The 17568-nt window shown below is 43.0% G+C and overlaps 3 protein-coding genes and 1 pseudogene across 24 annotated transcripts in view; 1 reads left to right on the top strand and 3 right to left on the bottom strand.

Moving 5' to 3' along the window:
- RNF187 (ring finger protein 187) overlaps positions 1–17568 on the bottom strand; it is an 87818-nt gene that overhangs the window by 35334 nt on the left and 34916 nt on the right. The window lies entirely within an intron of this gene.
- On the bottom strand, positions 7350–11625 carry LOC145510800 (protein SAAL1 pseudogene; annotated as a pseudogene).
- Positions 11767–12429, bottom strand: H2BC26 (H2B clustered histone 26). The gene has a single exon (XM_081497879.1). The coding sequence runs from the start codon at positions 12427–12429 to the stop codon at positions 12049–12051; it is 381 nt and encodes a 126-aa protein (XP_081354005.1). The 3' UTR covers positions 11767–12048.
- H2AC25 (H2A clustered histone 25) overlaps positions 12696–17568 on the top strand; it is a 29333-nt gene continuing 24460 nt past the window's right edge. For 2 of the 11 annotated variants that reach the window (XR_014055976.1, XR_014055978.1), the window contains exons 1-2: positions 12696–13332; positions 13416–13513. Coding sequence is in view for 3 of the 11 variants with exons in the window: in XM_081497876.1 (XP_081354002.1) it covers positions 12750–13134; positions 13416–13477 (447 nt within the window). In the remaining 8 variants the exon portion in view is untranslated. Of the gene's footprint in view, positions 13333–13415; positions 13560–14620; positions 14861–17568 lie in introns of those variants that run through there. The other 9 variants (XR_014055973.1, XR_014055974.1, XM_081497874.1 and 6 more) reach the window with 6 other exon arrangements.

Here is a 17568-nt window from a genome sequence, read left to right on the forward strand (position 1 = left end):
GGAATTTAGTGAAATTTCACCTGCAGTTCTTTCAGCTTTCTACTGCAGTAGAAATTTTAAGATATCTGACTGGTGTTTTTCCCTGGAAATTTAAATTTAAACACAAGGGTGATGCATTTTAATATTTTTGTACATATATGTATTATTTGCTCTTCAATATGGTACATATGTATATATAATACATATACATATCAAACGTATTATTCCCTCTTCAAAATGAAATTCCACATCCAAAGCCAAAATAACCTATGTGTGGTTAATGCAAAGCTTGGTACCACTGACCTAATTTCCAGGGCTAGTTATCTCATCAGCTGTTTTACTTGAGAAGTGTTTTTTTTTCTGCCTTTTGCTGTCCCATCTGCAAAATGGAGCTAATAATAGCACATATGTGGAAAGGATGTTGTGAGCACTAACTTGAATTAAGTATTCATTAAGTGGATTCCCTGGTGTCTCAGACAGTCAAGAATCTGCCTGCAACGTGGGAGACACAGGAGATGCAGGTTCCATCCTCGGGTTGGGAAGACCCCCTGGAGAAAGGAATGGCTACCCACTCCAGTACTCTTGCCTGGAGAAATCCATGGACAGAGGAGCCTGGTGAGCTATAGTCCATGGGGTCGCAAAGAGTCAGAGAGGACTGAGCAACAGTTTCACTTTCACTACCACTTGATAATAAGGAGCTCTTTATAAGTGTTTAAGTCAACTACAGATTTTTTAAATAAACAGATAAAATAGTTAATAGTGAGCACATCCAAAGCAGCTCAGCTCACAGACTTGCAGGTAGGGTACACTGCCTCAGCTCACAGACTTATTCATTCAACAGATACTGGTTGAATCACCACTATGTGCCAAGCTCTATGTTCCACGTTAGAGATTTAGAAGTGAAGGACACATCTCTTGCCCTGGAGTTTACAGCTTAGTTCATGTGAATTCATAAGTCCTTCTGTTTCTATCTTGGGAGTCAATACAATAGGGGAGCTTAATCTTCTGTATATAGGAATTAATTTAATAGGGAGTCAACTTAGGGACTGATGACTTCAAATAAAAATAAGATAGGCCCCAAATGGAGTCTCTTATGCTAAGCCCCATATCACCAAGCCAAGACTTGACTTAATTACAAGTTTCGCCTTTCCTAAAAACAGAATCTTAAACCCGCCAATCAGGAATTGCCTGATCAACACCAGTTAGGTAATCTGCCTAATTTGAGCCCTGCCATCTCCTGAAGAGAAGTAACCTTAGAGTAACCAAGCTGCTTTTTTGCCTAGTTCCTGCTTCCTTCTGGCTGTATAAGTCTTTCATTTTGTACAGCCCCTTTCTAACAGCTAGATTGGATGCTACCCAATTTTGAATCATTTCTGCTCAAATAAACTCTAAAATTTTAATATACCTCAATTTACCCTTTAATGGTTCTATAACCTCCATTCTGATGGGACAATAAAAGTATCTAACCCTTGGGGTTATTAGGAGGCTACATGAGGTCATACGTATCAGCCTATAGCTGTCACTTCAAAGAGGTTTGTTTAGTCAGTATTAATAATAACAATATAAAGGACGAATGTTTCCTTTGAAACCCATTCATTTCCTCCCTCCAGTTAAAAATCTGCCTTGTTGCATCCTATGTAAATACCTTAGTTTGTTTTCAGTACTGTTTTCTGTACTTCTGAAAGAACGTTCGCATTTACTCTGAAATTCTGAAAGGAATTCTCTTTGGGGCTTCGGGGGTAAAAAAATGATAGGAAACAAATGACTGGGATGGTGGTTGGAAGCTGCCATTCCCCTCTGCTAAATAAGCACAAGCTTACCGTCCCAAGAAATGTCCCCTTGTGTTTGTCTTCTATCCAGGAAAATCGGAGACGCGGGATTAAGGCGGGTTTTTGTTACCTTCTTCATTTTTTTGTCCGGTAGAGACATGATCATTAAACAAAGACCTAGCTCCAGTTACAACAAAGGGTTTGAATAGAAATCCAAAACCTGACTCGGAAGGCGTGGCGAGCTGCAGTCCATTGGGTCGCAAACAGTCGGACACGACTGAGCGAATGAACTGAACTGAACTGAACTGAACCGGCTCCACTCATGGCCTTCGGATCGGTTGAGCTATTGTCCAATAGGAAAGAAGAGCTGGCATCTACTATTTACATAAAGTCTTTGTAACCAGTCAGAGCGGGACCGACCGTCCAATCCGATTCTAGAGAGTTGGAGCCCTCATTTGAATATGGAGCTAATAAATAGTTATCGCCGCCGCCCGCTGTAGGTCTGGCTCTGTTTCATTTCCACTCCAGAGGCGCTGCCCAAGAACCGCTCCGAGAACCCTGTCTGGGAGGCTTAGGATAAGCGAAAGAATAAGCGCAAGAATAAGCGCAGCCACAGGCAGAGCTAATATATCTATGTGTATAAGGTACTGAAGCAGGTGCTCCCCAGCACAGGTATCTCTCCCAAGGCCATGGATATCTTGAACTCGTTGGTCAAGGGCACCTTTGAGCTCACGCTTCAGCGAGGCCTCGGCGCACTACAAGTGCTCTTACGAACACATAAGGTGAGGCACAGAAAGCTGCACATCAGCTGCTGCCCCTTGCGTAATGTGCCATGCCCGAAAATACCGAGACTGTCAAGGACGGGAGCTCCAAATAGGTGGGCCACAGTGCTCTGAAATTCAAAGGCTCCTTTCACAGCCACTTCAGTGCTCAGAAAAAGAGCCTGCTTCCTGGTGTGGTTGTGAAATGCTGTTCAGTCAGGATTATGGAGGAGATGGAGTGGGCTCCTGAAATAAAGCTAAGCGTTTTTAAAATGGCGTATTCACCAAAAAGACCTGCTGTGTTAGCCTCTGCTGCTGCTGCTGCTAAGTCGCTTCAGTCGTGTCCGACTCTGTGCGACCCCGTAGACGGCAGCCCACCAGGCTCCTCCATCCCTGGGATCCTCCAGGCAAGAGCACTGGAGTGAGTTGCCATTTCCTTCTCCAGTGCATGAAAGGGAAAAGTGAAAGTGAAGTTGCTCAGTCGTGTCCGACTCTTAGCGACCCCATGGACTGCAGCCTACCAGGCTCCTCCGTCCATGGGATTTTCCAGGCAAGAGTACTGGAGTGGGGTGCCACTGCTTTCTCCGATGTTAGCCTCAGCCCCAGTCAGAAGCCTGAGAAGGCGCAGCCCTGACGGTTGAGTTCTTGAACCCGGTCCAGGTCCTTCTGTCTGCAAGTGGCAAGTGCCTTGCAGGTGAGGGGGTCACCTCCAACAAGGCTGAGTGCCAAACTTCCTCTCTATCCATACTCCCTCGAGGTTCACGCCGGGGTGTGCTGGACATGACACTTGGTGAGGCTCTGAGTGTTGAAGCACAAACCAGGCTGTGACTTTTGGAAGAGTCCTTCGGGCCTTTGCCACGGCAAAGCTCATGAGCTTCTTTCCCTAGGCATTTAAGCAGCACTGAGTTTGAGCAGCTCCTTATAAACAGTAACGCTGTTACTGTTTAAAATATAAAAAGTGCGAGAGCACAGGTACTGGTCTAGACCCTCAAGACTCAGCTAAAATCCCTTGAACTACGTTGGTTTTTTATACGAAAAACGTGTATACCTTTTTGACACACGCTTCATAAACGGTTTGAGTTGTTTTGGTTTTTTTTCCCTCCCCGGTGTTATTGAGGTATAATTAACATATAGCCTTGTATAAGTTAAAAGGAACTGGAAGTTTTACCTTTTGACTGCCTTCATCCAACTCCCCACCCCCTCCCCACCCCTGCCTCTGGTAACCACAAATCTGATCTCTTTTTCTATGAGTTTGCTTGTTTTTGAAGTGTAAAATACCTACAACACTATGTTAATTCCTGATACACAACATAGTGATTTCATATTTCTAAAGATTTGAAAATTATCACCCTGATAATCTAGTTGTCATCTGTCAGCATACAAAAATACTATATAATTATTGTGTGTGCTTAGTGGCTCGGTCGAGTCTGACTCTTTGCAACCCCATGGACTGTAGCCCGCCGGGTTCCTTTGTCCATGAGGATTCTCCAGGCAAGTACCCTGGAGTGGGTTGCCATGCCTTCTTCCAAGGGATCTTCCCAGCCCAGGGATTGAACCCAGGTCTCCCACATTGCAGGCAGATTCTTTACCGTTTGAGCCGATATAATTGTTGACTGACTATATTCTCTATGCTGTACCTTTCATATCTGTGACTCATTTATCTGTGATCATCTTTTCAGGTGCCTATTGGCCATCCGTATGTCTTCTTTGGAAAAACATCTATTCAGATGCTCTGCCCATTTTTTACAACAATTGGGTTGTTCTATATTGTTTGGGGGTTTTATGTTGAGTCATATGAGTTTTGTATACTTTGGATATTAATTCCTTGTAGATATATCATTTACAAACATCTCCCATTCAGTAGGCAGTCTTTACATTTTGTTGTTGATAGTAATCTCTTATGACCATTTATAATTCTATGATGTCTGTTGTAACTTCTTTATGCTCCTTTGAAGAGGCTTTTCAATAAAACAAATTAGTACTTTTTAAAAAACTTCAGTAAATTGTATGCAAAATAAATGCTGCCTGTATGACACATTTAATAACAGTTAAGGCATGCAAAGCCTTATGTACGGGCCCACGCTGTTCTCGATCTAAAAAATATCTCATAGTGCTGGTGATTCCCAAACCACGAAGAACCACCCTCACAGGACAACCCAATCTCCAAGAGCCAAAATGCTATGTGAGATTTGGATTCACAGCTGTGTTCCCTCAGGTGGACAATGGCCATCTGATCCCTCCCTCAGGGACTTCACACACATCATTTCTAGTGACTACCCTTTAATCAATATTTACCCTTTTGCACAGTAAATTCTATTTTGCATTTGTAATTTCTTATTAAAGAGACAGTTTTTCCCCCTCCAAAATATTTACTCCATAATAATTAACAAATTTGACTTCAAATTTCTGAGATGAAAAAGGGAGTCACCTAGATGCATTTCAGATTGTGTACCTGCAAAATGCCTCCAGTTCCTTTCAGATCCTTAATTTAAGCATTTACCTTTGTTATTTCAGAGAATTGGAAATTGTCGTTATTATCTGGAGAATGATTCCATTGTGCTGAGTCCCAGTTTTCCTCACCTCTATGTATTCTCAAGTATTTGGTTAACTGCTCTAGTCTAACTTTCAACTTAGTGTAAAAGAACATATATTTCTCTGTTGTAACAGTAAGATAGACATAGTTTCTATATACATTTTTTCTCAATTTTCTTAACCATAGAATCTCTGTAGCAGAGATTCCATATGCCTTGCCTCTTCCTTAACAGATTCTCCTCCTACCAGAGGGCCAAATCAGGTCCATTCTGCACCTGGGGCTGTGTGTGCAGCCTCCACTAGACTATTCAGCAAATAGGGGCAGCCTTTTTAACTTCAAGCTAATTCTCTGTGCTAGTATAAAAAGTACTAAGAAATTAATTGGTGTTTTGCATTATTCACAGAAAATTGTATTTTTTCTAGAACTATATTTGCAAATTATTGTAAAATGTTCATTTTACTTCTTAATTTTACTTTTGATACTAAACAGTTCTGTTGCCTACTGCTAGCCTTTCTATCACAGTTTCTGCTTTAGACAATTTTCACTTGTTAGACCTACCTATGGTTTAAGCTCATTAAAGTAAAGAATCACGTGGATCTGTGAAACTAGTTTCATGTGACTGTAAGTTTTCATTAAGATACTGACTCCCAGTCTAATTTGGTAGGAGGCTGAGGGCTTGGACCCAGTCAGCAGGCCCCTATTTCAAAGTGGAGAACTGAATTTTGTAGGTTTTTTTTTTTTTTTAAGAGTTTAACTGATAAGATTTTAATTTTATAGCTCAATTCTTTTTTGGCAGGGTACTTTCAACACTAAAACTACCCCAAAACTGGAAATTATATATTTCTTACAAACAGCACAGGGCAGCCCTGTATTTTATCGGCAAAAGTCACTCAAGGAAAGAATACAAAGTGTGAGGCAAGACCAATGCTTTAAAGCATAAACGATTCTGCAATATACTGCTGCTGCTGCTGCTAAGTCGCTTCAGTCATATCCAACTCTGTGCAACCCCATAGACAGCAGCCCACCAGGCTCTGCCGTCCCTGGGATTTTCCAGGCCAAGAGTACTGGAGTGGGTTGCCATTGCCTTCTCTGGCAATAAACTGAGAAGAGGCTATACCAGAAGAGAGGCTTAAAAAGCTGGCTTTTTCATTCATAACTGATATTTTCTGAAAATCTACTAGAAGTCCACTTTCAGCAACTGAAATAATACAAACTGAGTACTTCCTATAAGTGTACCTGGTTGATCCTCTGAATACATTTCATTAGGAAGCACTATAATGAATGATAGAGTGTGAGAGGAAAATGACATATAGCAGTTTGTGAACAACCAGATGTTATGAAGCTTCCTCAATGTTAATCTTAAAAATCTGAATTCACTCAAGCAAATCATTTTCTGAAATTAAACCAGAGAATTTTGCTAATGTTCTTTCATCAGAATGTTAGCATTTCCATTTCCATACAGAAAACACTGGAAAAAACCTGAACTGTAACAAAACTAAACTAGTACTTACTTTTTATTGCTACTAACAACCTAGCATGGCATCAATACCATTAATACTATGTCTATGTCTATACTATACTATGTCTATCATATTTAATACCATTAAAATGGATAGAAAGGTTTGCATATTGTGGCAAACACCATGAACTGGGTATACTCAAAAGCCACTCTTATCTCCTTTCTCTCTCGCCTTTCTCTCCTGTAGAGGCCAGAAGGAAGAAAAGTACTTAATTTCAAATACCTACAGTTAGGGACGGACATAAGACATGGTTCTGGCCAGGGAGAGCTGTCCTTTCCAAATAAAAAGTAAAGATTTGCTAAGAGAAAGCCCCTTGGCCTCTTTCTCTTTTTTTCTTCCCTGAATGTAGAAGGACCAGAGGTATTATAGTCCCTTTAACCAAAAGACAATAAAAATGAACACAAAAGTCTACCCGTTAGACCACACAGAGGTGAAAGGAGTCAGGGTCCCTGAGCCTGGACAGCCCACCTCTGGACTTCTTATTGCATAAAATACATACAAGCTAACAGATTAAGCTACTATAGTAGGGTTTTCTATTAGTGCAGCTTTATGCACTTGTAGTAGATATGAATATAAAATTCCTAGTAAAAATCCAGTTAAGAGTTATGAAGAAAATCCTCAGCAACCCCTCAAATATTCTTAAAAGGACCTCGGTGATAATTTTGTTTTCTTTACCTGAAGAAGACAATACAGCACAACCAATACAAAAAAAAAATAACGAGTGGAGGGAGATGATGTTTGATGGTAATGAAACTATTCCAATGCCAAACAAAAATGAGGTAAGGCTGGAGAAGAGCATGACTATAATACCAAACAATTATGGTCTAATATTTCCTATTTGTCAGTTTCAACAGTCAGAGAGTCCATTTCTTGGGCAGAGGGATTCTAATATTTTTTAAGTCTGAAACTTCAAACTTGGGAAGTTTTCTTCCAGGTTACCAGCAAGGGTCTTATCAACTTCATGGAGGATTTTGAGAAAGTCTTCCACACAGGGCTACAGAAAGGAAGAAGACTCTCAAATGCACAGGAACGCTTCTGTTTGCTTAACTTGCCCTCCTTTAATCTCTTGAGTTACTGGTCTCCTTTGTTAATACCTGGAAAATATTAGAAAGAAATTCACATGAAATATCCTTCAAGATTTTCAAGTGGAAACCATCTTGGGTTAAATCAGACTTTTAGTTTCTTCTGTGTTAGACTCCATTGAGTTCTCTGGGTTCTTCTGACAATGTTCCATATTTTGTAAGACACAAATCAGGCTGTCAATTAGAGGAAGATCCACTTTTCCCATCTTTAGATACTCCTGTTCAGTCTGTGAAGCATAGATGGCAGACAACAATGAAAAAACAGAGGCCAGCACTGTTTTCTGTTCTTGCAGTATGATGGGCGGATCATCAGACTGGCAAAATTCATGGCACACCAGGTCAAAAAGTATATTCCAAGTGTCTTTTCCAGTGTCAGGACACTGTACAATTGCTTAAATTCCATCATCTACTGTGGTGAGCAGCTGTAAGACATGCATGTAAATCTCAAGCCCTTCTGGATTTTCAGAGTGTACTTGTTTGGCAGCTTCAAGCAGACAGGGCACAATTCGAAACTCTGGCTGCTGTTCAGAATCTTCCTGGGGTTGGTCCAGAGCCTGAACAGCCCCACTTCTAATCCATTCCAATGTTAGCTTCTCATCCAAATCAAACTACTTGTCCACAACCTCCCCAACCTTTACCAGCAAGTCAACATTTGTTGAACTTGACATGATGAAGCAAATACTATCATAAATAGCTGGATTTTCTCGGATTCTTTCAACCCAGACACTGGCCACTTATGTCTGGGAAAGACAAGTAAGCAACAACCTGCTTGTTTCCAGCAGAGTAGGAGGGTCTGAATACCTAGCCAAGATTTTTATCACTGCTGATGGACACACATATCTCCTGGAAACAGGCCATATTACCTAAAATTCCCATACATATTTCTCTTAATCGAAGACATTTGGATTTGGCCAATACTCCCATAAATATGTCAGGAGCATTAAATTCTTGGAGAAACAAAGCCACATCCTCATCCATTGGCATATCCCATACTCTGCAAATTTCATTCTCCATTTCTTCATCGAGCTCCATCTGCTGCTCCTCACCATCAGAGCTGGATTCAGCATTTTCAGGGCTAACCATCTGGATGAGCCCACTGAGGATGCTGAAGGGTCAGTGCTTGCTATAGACCGTGCTGCCTATGCACTCCCCCACGGCCGCCGCCTCCTCCTCTGCTGTGCCGACTTGGCAGCCCTGTCGACAGGTTGCGGTACGTGACTTGGCCGCCTCTAGCGCAGGAGCTCCACCGGAAGCCAGTAGTTTTTAATATGACAGATATCTACTGAGAAAATTAAAGGTGTTATCTTTTGATGACAGATCACTGTTTAAATTTTGTATTACAACTAGGAAGGCAAAGAAGTAAGTAAAACTGCTAGGACAAAATTTCCATTTCGAAGTATTTATTTTTGTAAACACCGTTTCAGGCTACAAAGAATACGTTCGAACACTAGATATGTTCATATAGGTATGTTCAAACATACAGACATGTTCAAACATATACAGATAGAATATACAGATACGTTCAAACACTCATATCAGTAAAAGAGAACAAGGGGAAAGATAATGCCTGCACACTTCTATCACTGTAACTATAACTATATATGCCCATGAGTGCACAAACTAACTCAGGCAGAAAGGAAAGGAGGGTGTGGGAGGCTGAGACCATCTTTAAATGAGGCAGTTTTCACTAAAGTTTTATTTTCGGTTTTATATATATCTATCAAAACTTATTTATATTTAAACAATTGTGTGTTGTCCAGATGATTTTTAAACATTTCTGCTCACCAACAAGTTTTTAAATTTCAATTTCCATTTTTCTGTATAAAGGAGGTAGATAATGCTAAATACACATAGCTTACATTAGGATGAAATGCTGAATCTGAAGTTGAATGAAAATGAGTTCGAGGTGAAAAAAGAATTACCTAAACTAGCTCAGTGTTAACGAATAATTTAATAGTATATTCTGTAATCTGACTGGTATTGAATAGCTATTTCAATAGAAACCTTTAAAAAACTGATGTGAGACCATTTTGTTTTGTAAAACGTCCTATCTTGGGATTTGCATTCTTGCAACTATTAACTAACCATGAATTTAACTTACATGCAGAGTACATCATGAGAAACGCTGGGCTGGAAGAAACAAGCTGGAATCAAGATTGCTGGAAGAAATATCAATAACCTCAGATATGCGGATGACACCACCCTTATGGCAGAGAGTGAAGAAGAACTAAAGAGCCTCTTGATGAAGGTGAAGGAGGAGAGTGAAAAAGTTGGCTTAAAGCTCAACGTTCAGAAAACTAAGATCATGGCATCTGGTCCCATCACTCCATGGGAAATAGATGGGGAAACAGTGGAAACAGTGTCAGACTTTATTTTTTGGGGCTCCAGAATCACTGCTGATGGTGACTGCAGCCGTGAAATTAAAAGACGCTTACTCCTTGGAAGGAAGGTTATGGCCAACCTAGATAGCATATTTAAAAGCAGAGACATTACTTTGCCAACAAAAGTCCGTCTAGTCAAGGCTATGGTTTTTCCAGTGGTCATGTATGGATGTGAGAGTTGAACGGTGAAGAAAGCTGAGCACCACAGAATTGATGCTTTTGAACTGTGGTGTTGGAGAAGACTCTTGAGAGTCCCTTGGACTGCAAGGAGATCCAATCAATCCATCCTAAAAGGGATCAATCCTGGGTGTTCATTGGAAGGTCTGGTGTTGAAGCTGAAACTCCAATACTTTGGCCACCTCATGCGAAGGGTTGACTCATTGGAAAAGACCCTAATGCTGGGTAGGATTGGGGGCGGGAGGAGAAGGGGACGGCAGAGGATGAGATGATTGGATGGCATCACCGACTCGATGAACATGCGTTTTGGTAGACTCCGGGAGTTGGTGATGGACAGAGATGCCTGGCGTGCTGCAATTCATGGGGTCGCAAAGAGTCGGACACGACTGAGCGACTGAACTGAACTGAAGTATTTTGGACGCCAACTTTAAAATGTGTGGGGTTTTAGAAATTCTTTTACAGTGAACCCATGTAGAAAAAGGAATGAGGCAGGCGTTTTCCAGCCGCTGTGGTTGAGGACACGGTGGCAGTGAGCACGTTTTCTCCCCAGCCCAACCCAGCCCAGCCCAGCCCAGCCCAGCCCAGCCCAGCCCAGCCCTACCAACCGACTCAAGCAGGCAACCTTCTTCCTTTGGAGATGATTTGCAAAAGCCCGGTTGTTAGCCTTTAATTGAACGTCAGTTCCTTACCCGAGATGATGACACGACCTTTCAACACATCTAATTCTCAAAACAGCTCAAGTAAGTGATTTACTTGAAATCCTATTCTTACAAATAAGAAAAAACAGGCAAAAAAGGTAGGCGATGTCTTCCTGGGTGAACTCTTCATGCTAAAGCACTTTCTCTGAACTAAGATGACTTTCCAAATGAATGCCATGAACTCAAAGGGAAAATTCTGCGTCACTAGTGCGTCACTGAGAATAATGGGGCTGAAGTGGAAGTTTACATTTTCTAAGAAAAAGGTTGATTTTCTCTCAAATCGCCCTCCCGCCCCCGCCCCCGCCCCCGCCCCCGCCCCCGCCCCCGGCCCCGCCCCCGCCCCCAACTATCTGCAGCCGGGGTTGGCTTATTACATCCAGTTCTCGAGCACAGAGCAGTGTTCCACCACGCTTCCATTTTCCTTTCGGTTTCAAACATCCCGCCTTTGAAGGATCCAGACATGCAAACACCCTCCCGTGAATGTTCATTGCCTTAGGACAAAGATACCTGGTTCGGGCGGAGATGCAGCGCCAGGCGCCAGCGCCAAAGCTGTACACCACCTCCGGGGGCCTCACCCAGCGCGTCTTTCAGTACATCTTCGGGCTCACTCATTAGGAAACACGGACGTATTCGAATAGCATACGGTCCCTCTGGGGAAGCGGGGGATGGGGGCGGGGGTAGGGGATGGTGAGGACCCACGCCACCCACCCACCGGCGAACGTCATGCGCACGCAAAATTGTACCATGCCCACAGGCCTCGGAAATAGCACTCTCCAGACCCTAGAGTTGCACTCAGGATTCCTATTTTTCTTAGTGAAGCGTCGATAGCATTGGGCGGAAGCAGGGGTGGACACACAGCCTTTTCATTGTTTCCCTCACTGTTATTTTTCCTCGCCAGCCCAACCCCGACCACTGATAAAATACAGGTACACTTTTGCATTCTGTTCACGTACACACGCGCGCAGACGTCTATGGGGTGGGGGGGAGGGGGGTAGGAATCCGGGCGCCCTTCTAGTAACCTAGGAGCCGCTACGAAGGAGACAAGGGATGCTTTTACATAACAAACCCTTCACGTGTTCGACACCCTTTCTCGATCTTGTGAGTGGCTCTGAAAAGAGCCTTTGGGTTTCCGGGCAACGAGATGCAACTCATTTAGAGCTGGTATATTTGGTGACGGCTTTGGTACCTTCCGAGACAGCGTGTTTGGCCAACTCGCCGGGCAACAGCAGGCGCACAGCTGTTTGCACCTCCCGGGACGTGATGGTAGAACGCTTGTTGTAGTGCGCCAAACGGGAGGCTTCGCTGGCGATACGCTCGAAGATGTCGTTCACGAACGAGTTCATGATGCCCATAGCCTTGGAAGAAATACCGGTGTCTGGGTGCACTTGCTTCAGCACCTTATACACGTAGATGGAATAACTCTCTTTACGGCTGCGCTTACGCTTTTTACCATCCTTCTTCTGCGCTTTAGTAACAGCTTTCTTGGAGCCCTTCTTGGGTGCGGGAGCTGATTTGGACGGATCGGGCATGTCAGCGGATCTTTCCAAACAGAAAAAAAAAACCTGTTTGCGGAGCAACTCAATTTATACGTCCTGTATTCAAATAAGGGATCCAGAGTTTCTAATTTCTGATAGGATCAAGCAACGCGCAACGTCATCACTGGAAAAAGCAGATGCAAATTAGGGGGAAAATGGTGACTTCGTTTTCTGATTGGTCACCATCACTACCCAATCGGGTGGCGCCGACTGCACTACCTCAAGACCATATATAAGGACTCTCTGCGTATAGTGGGTTTGTTGGTTGGTGTTCTGTTTTTTGGGTTTGTTTTGTGGTTGTGCTTGAGTGGGAGATGTCTGGCCGAGGCAAACAGGGCGGTAAGGCGCGTGCGAAAGCGAAGTCGCGCTCTTCGCGCGCGGGCTTGCAGTTTCCTGTGGGCCGAGTGCATCGGCTGCTCCGCAAAGGTAACTATTCTGAGCGTGTGGGTGCTGGCGCGCCTGTCTATTTGGCAGCCGTGTTGGAGTACCTAACGGCCGAGATCCTAGAGCTGGCGGGCAACGCGGCGCGCGACAACAAGAAGACGCGTATTATCCCACGCCATCTGCAGTTAGCCATCCGTAACGACGAAGAGCTTAACAAGCTGCTGGGCCGCGTGACCATCGCGCAGGGCGGTGTCCTGCCCAACATCCAGGCCGTGCTACTGCCCAAGAAAACGGAGAGCCACCACAAGGCCAAGGGCAAGTGAGGCGGCGGAGGCGGGCCGGAAACGGCAGCGCTCCCTGTGGGCCCCCTGACACCAAAGGCTCTTTTCAGAGCCACCCACAGCTTCTAGAAAAGAGCCGTACTGGCCAAGGGCTGTGTCTTTCGGAGCGCATTTCTGCGCGAATCTGAGGAAGGCTGGGCTTGCGGGAAATCGAACCAGAGACGTGATTTGGGTGCGCACAGGGGCACAGTGGGCTGTGTGTGTTCGTTTGCTGCGGGGAATGTCTGACATTTTCTCTTGAATCTTACCCCCAAGGTCATGGAGTTTTAATCCTACTCATCCTTAAGAATTTATTACCGGTGACAAGCTACTTTTGACTCCGGAAAGTCATTATTGTGACATTCAGACTCCAAGTACGGACTGTTTTCTTATCCCAGGAGAAATCCATAGATTGAACTGGTATTGAAAGTATTTAATCTTAAAATCTGTCATTTGAGGTTCTGATAGGTAAAGGTGATTTACATCTTAAAAGGTATGAATGCATGAGTTAGATTTTTAGAGAACATGAGACCAGAATTGCCTATTGTATTGCGAATTCTAAGGTCTTAGGAAGGGTATGTCTTGCTAGATGCATTTTCAGCATTTGAAATGTATCAGTTTGCATTTTGAAAATAGGTGCACATTTTTAAAGGAAACATTGTAGATAGGATAATTAAAGGAGTTTAAATTACTATATTTGAGTTGGTTAAACGTTAATAAGAGAGCCCCTTAAACTGATAGCTAGAGTCAAAATAATTAGTACATTGAATTTCATAAAATTACTTTTGTGAATTCAGTAAATTTAAAATGAACAGTGTTAGGACCAGAGTAAGTAATATATATGTGGATATTTCAAAAGATGATTGTTCATGAATTCCACATGCTGTTACAAATAAGGGGTGGAGTGACCAGGATATGCTTCTGCAAAGTCTACTGAGAAGTGAATATGTTAATTAGCACTTACTTCATGGAGTTAAGGGATTAAATGAGTAAATCCATAGTAATCCCTATGTTTAAAAATCTCTAGCACATTATGAGTTTAGTAAATGTTATTCTTGCTGTCATCCTTACTGGTTCCGTTAATTTTTTTTTATTATAATAAGTACAGGCCACTAAAACAATTTAAGAATGTTATATAATAATATTTATCTTACAAAATTAGATGTACTCAAACCAGGGCTCCCTAGACACTATCTGGAGCTAACCGCATATTTGCTAGTCTTTAGAAAATATTCTAGCACTATGAAACTGTCTGCACCAAAAATTGATAAGAACCATCAGTGTGGATGGAAACAACACCCAACTGCTCTGCAGTGCAGGTAGATAGTAGCATTCACATTGCCTAATGGGACCCATTTCAATGAAACAAACTGCAAAGATTATGCAAGGGATTATAGAGTTCTGGAAATCTGTACATTGTGCTTCCCATGACAGCCTTCAATTCTACTTTAAACTTTATTTTTCTGTTGATGTTGCTGCAGGTCATTGTATGTCTTCACCTCCTTCAGTGTTATTTAAGAAAGAGAGGTTTCTCAGGAACAGGGAGAGCTCGGGTCTTCCAAGTGTCATCACTGAGCTCCACATTTTCAGTTCCTCAAGTGGAGTGTTAACAGGGAAGCATGAGGTGGGAGGTGCTCCAAGAGGCAGCCCTTTTTTGTCACTTCTAAGGCTGAGTTTATATAGCCACAAGCCCTGATTTTCAATTAATTAAAATTAAATACAAAGATGCAGTTTCTCAGTCGTCCTAGCCACACATGGCTAATGGCTACCAGACTGGACAGAACAGATACAGAAGGTCTCCATAATTACAGAAAGTTCTGTTGGGCAGCTCTGGTCTGATCATCTATCAGGGTTATCAGTTTAGAAACACGATGCAGTATGCAGAGCTGCCTGCCTTGGGTAGAGAAAGCTCATCAGACTCATGCTTAAAGAAGAGAACAGCATATGGCTCAGCTATTCCATCCCCCAGATACATACAAGGACTTGGCTACCCAGATACCCATCTTACATTCACAGCAGCATCCCAAACATAGAAACAGTCCAAATGTCCGTAACATGAATGGATAAACAAAATGTGGTCTATCCATATAATGGAATAGTATTTAGTCATAAAAAGGAATGGCATGTTCATGAATGAACCTCAAAAATGTTGTGGTAAGTTAAAGAAGCTGGACACTAAAAGTCACCTATTGTATGATCCCATTTATATGATAGCATACAAAACAGACAAATTCATAAGGAGAGTAGCTTAGTTGCTGCTACTTAGTTGTTGGGTACTAGAGGAATATGGAATATTGTTCACTTTTGGAGTGATGAAAATAGAGGTGGAAAGAGGTGATTGTGAATGCCTATATGTCAGTGAATTGCTCACTTTAGAATGGTTTGTGTTTATGTGAATTTCACCTTGATTTAAAAAGATAAGTGAACCTAATACAAGGATATGCACTAGAAAGAAGACAGAGTTTGTGTCTCTATCACTTTTATCCAGTAGGTGGAGTGTGGGCTGGCCTGCCTGCACAGTAGCATCCCTCAGAGACCACGTAGGGAGAGGGCATGGAGTCCTTTGGATAGCCACAGCCTTTCCTTCTGCCTGCCTCGGTGGAGTTTCAAGCCCTCTTCCCAGCCAACTGACACATATCATACATTCACTTCACCAGAATTATCTTGGTCATTCTCCCCGTATCCCTATGGGTGGGCACTTTATTAAGAAAGATGAAGTGGGGGGTAGATCCCAGAAGAAGAATGCAGCCTGAGCGGCCTCAGAAGCATCCATGCTCACTGCAGATTAAGTGTTCCTAGTTTCTGGAATTCTCAGCTTGGTCCAAGTCTAATAGGCCGTCTCACCTCTCTCTAGGTGTGGCCTGTACCCAGCCTCTGCTGCACATCTAGTCTTTCCTTCCTACAGTATCAGTTTTCATATATTCACCAACAAATTCAAGAATCTTCCAAGTGAAAAAGCAAATGGACTCCTCCCTTTCCCCCAAAGTTTCTGTGCTCCCCTAGACTAGGGAGAGCAGAGGAACTTGGGATTAAAACTTGAAGTACTGGGTCACCTAGTTCCTAGTGCCATCAGATCTGGGCTGAGCTGAGTTGTTCTCCTCCTACATCATCCTGTTAACATGACTGCCCAGCCCTGGTCTTCAGAATCTGCCTAATGCCTCCCCCTTCACAACTTCCCTACCTCCAGGCAGGGTCTTATTTCTATGCATTGCTCACAAAGCCTCATGAAGCTTTGATTTTCCCCAGTGCATGCCCAGCAAAAGCTTTAAAACTGCATCTCTTCCTCTGCCTGCTTCCCTCTCTCCCAATTCCTGGTTAGCTGGGTTCTACTGCCACCTGCAGAGGTCTCCAGGGACACCAGGTCTTCTCTCCTCTCTCAACTTTGGACCCAACAGCCCCTCCTGTCAGTGCTGCCCATGGGCCTCCAGGACCCCTCTGCCTCCTGCTGCCCTGTCCTCAGCTCACTCTCAGCCACATGCAGCCCTCTGGGTCACGTCCTTCTAGGTCATTCCTGCAGGATATCAGATCTGCCCCCAAATTCCTAGAGAGCATGTGGGTCAGCAGTTTGAGCCGAATTCCATCACCTCCACTAACTTTGTCAGTGATGCTTCCTAAGGCCTACTTGATTTTGCATTCCATGATGTCTGGCTAAAGGTGAGTGATCCCGCCATCGTGGTTATCTGGGTCATGAAGATCTTGTTTGTATAGTTTTTCTCTGTATTCTGTGCTTCCCTGGTGGCTCAGATGCCTGCAATGCGGGAGACCCAGGTTTGATCCCTAGGTCGGGAAGATCCCCTGGAGAAGGAAATGGCAACCCACTCAAGTACTCTTACCTGGAAAATTGCTTGGATGGAGGAGCCTGGTAGGCTAGAGTCCATGGGATTGCAAAGAGGCAGACACAACTGAATGACTTCACTTTCACTTTTTGTGTATTTTTGCCACCTCTTAGTATCTTCTGCTTCTGTTAGGTCCATACCATTTCTCTCCTTTATTGTGCCCATCTTTGCATGAAATGTTCCCTCTCATTTTCTTGAAGAGATTTGCTAATCTTTCGCATCAGAAGGCAAAAAAAAAAAAGACAACAGTCCTAATTGATTTAAATAAACATAGAACCAGACTCAGATATGACACAAGTGTTGGAATTATCTTTCAGACCAGAATTTTAAAACTGTGACTAAGATGTTAAAGCTCTAATGGATAAAGTAGACGGCATGCAAGAATAGATAAGACAATGTACATAGATAAAAATGCTAAGAAAGAATCAAAAGGGAATGTGAGAAATTGAAAACCCTAACAAATGAAGACTGCCTTTGATGGGCTCATTAGCCAACTTCCTACAGTCTAAAAAAGAATCCATGAGCTTGAAGAAATATCAATAGAAATCTCCCCAACTGAAATCCAAAATGAAAAAGGAATAATAACAATAAAT

Source organism: Giraffa tippelskirchi, chromosome 6 (assembly GCF_054371585.1).
Source record: "Giraffa tippelskirchi isolate mGirTip1 chromosome 6, T2T-mGirTip1v1.2.pri, whole genome shotgun sequence".
Classification (NCBI taxonomy): domain Eukaryota; kingdom Metazoa; phylum Chordata; class Mammalia; order Artiodactyla; family Giraffidae; genus Giraffa; species Giraffa tippelskirchi.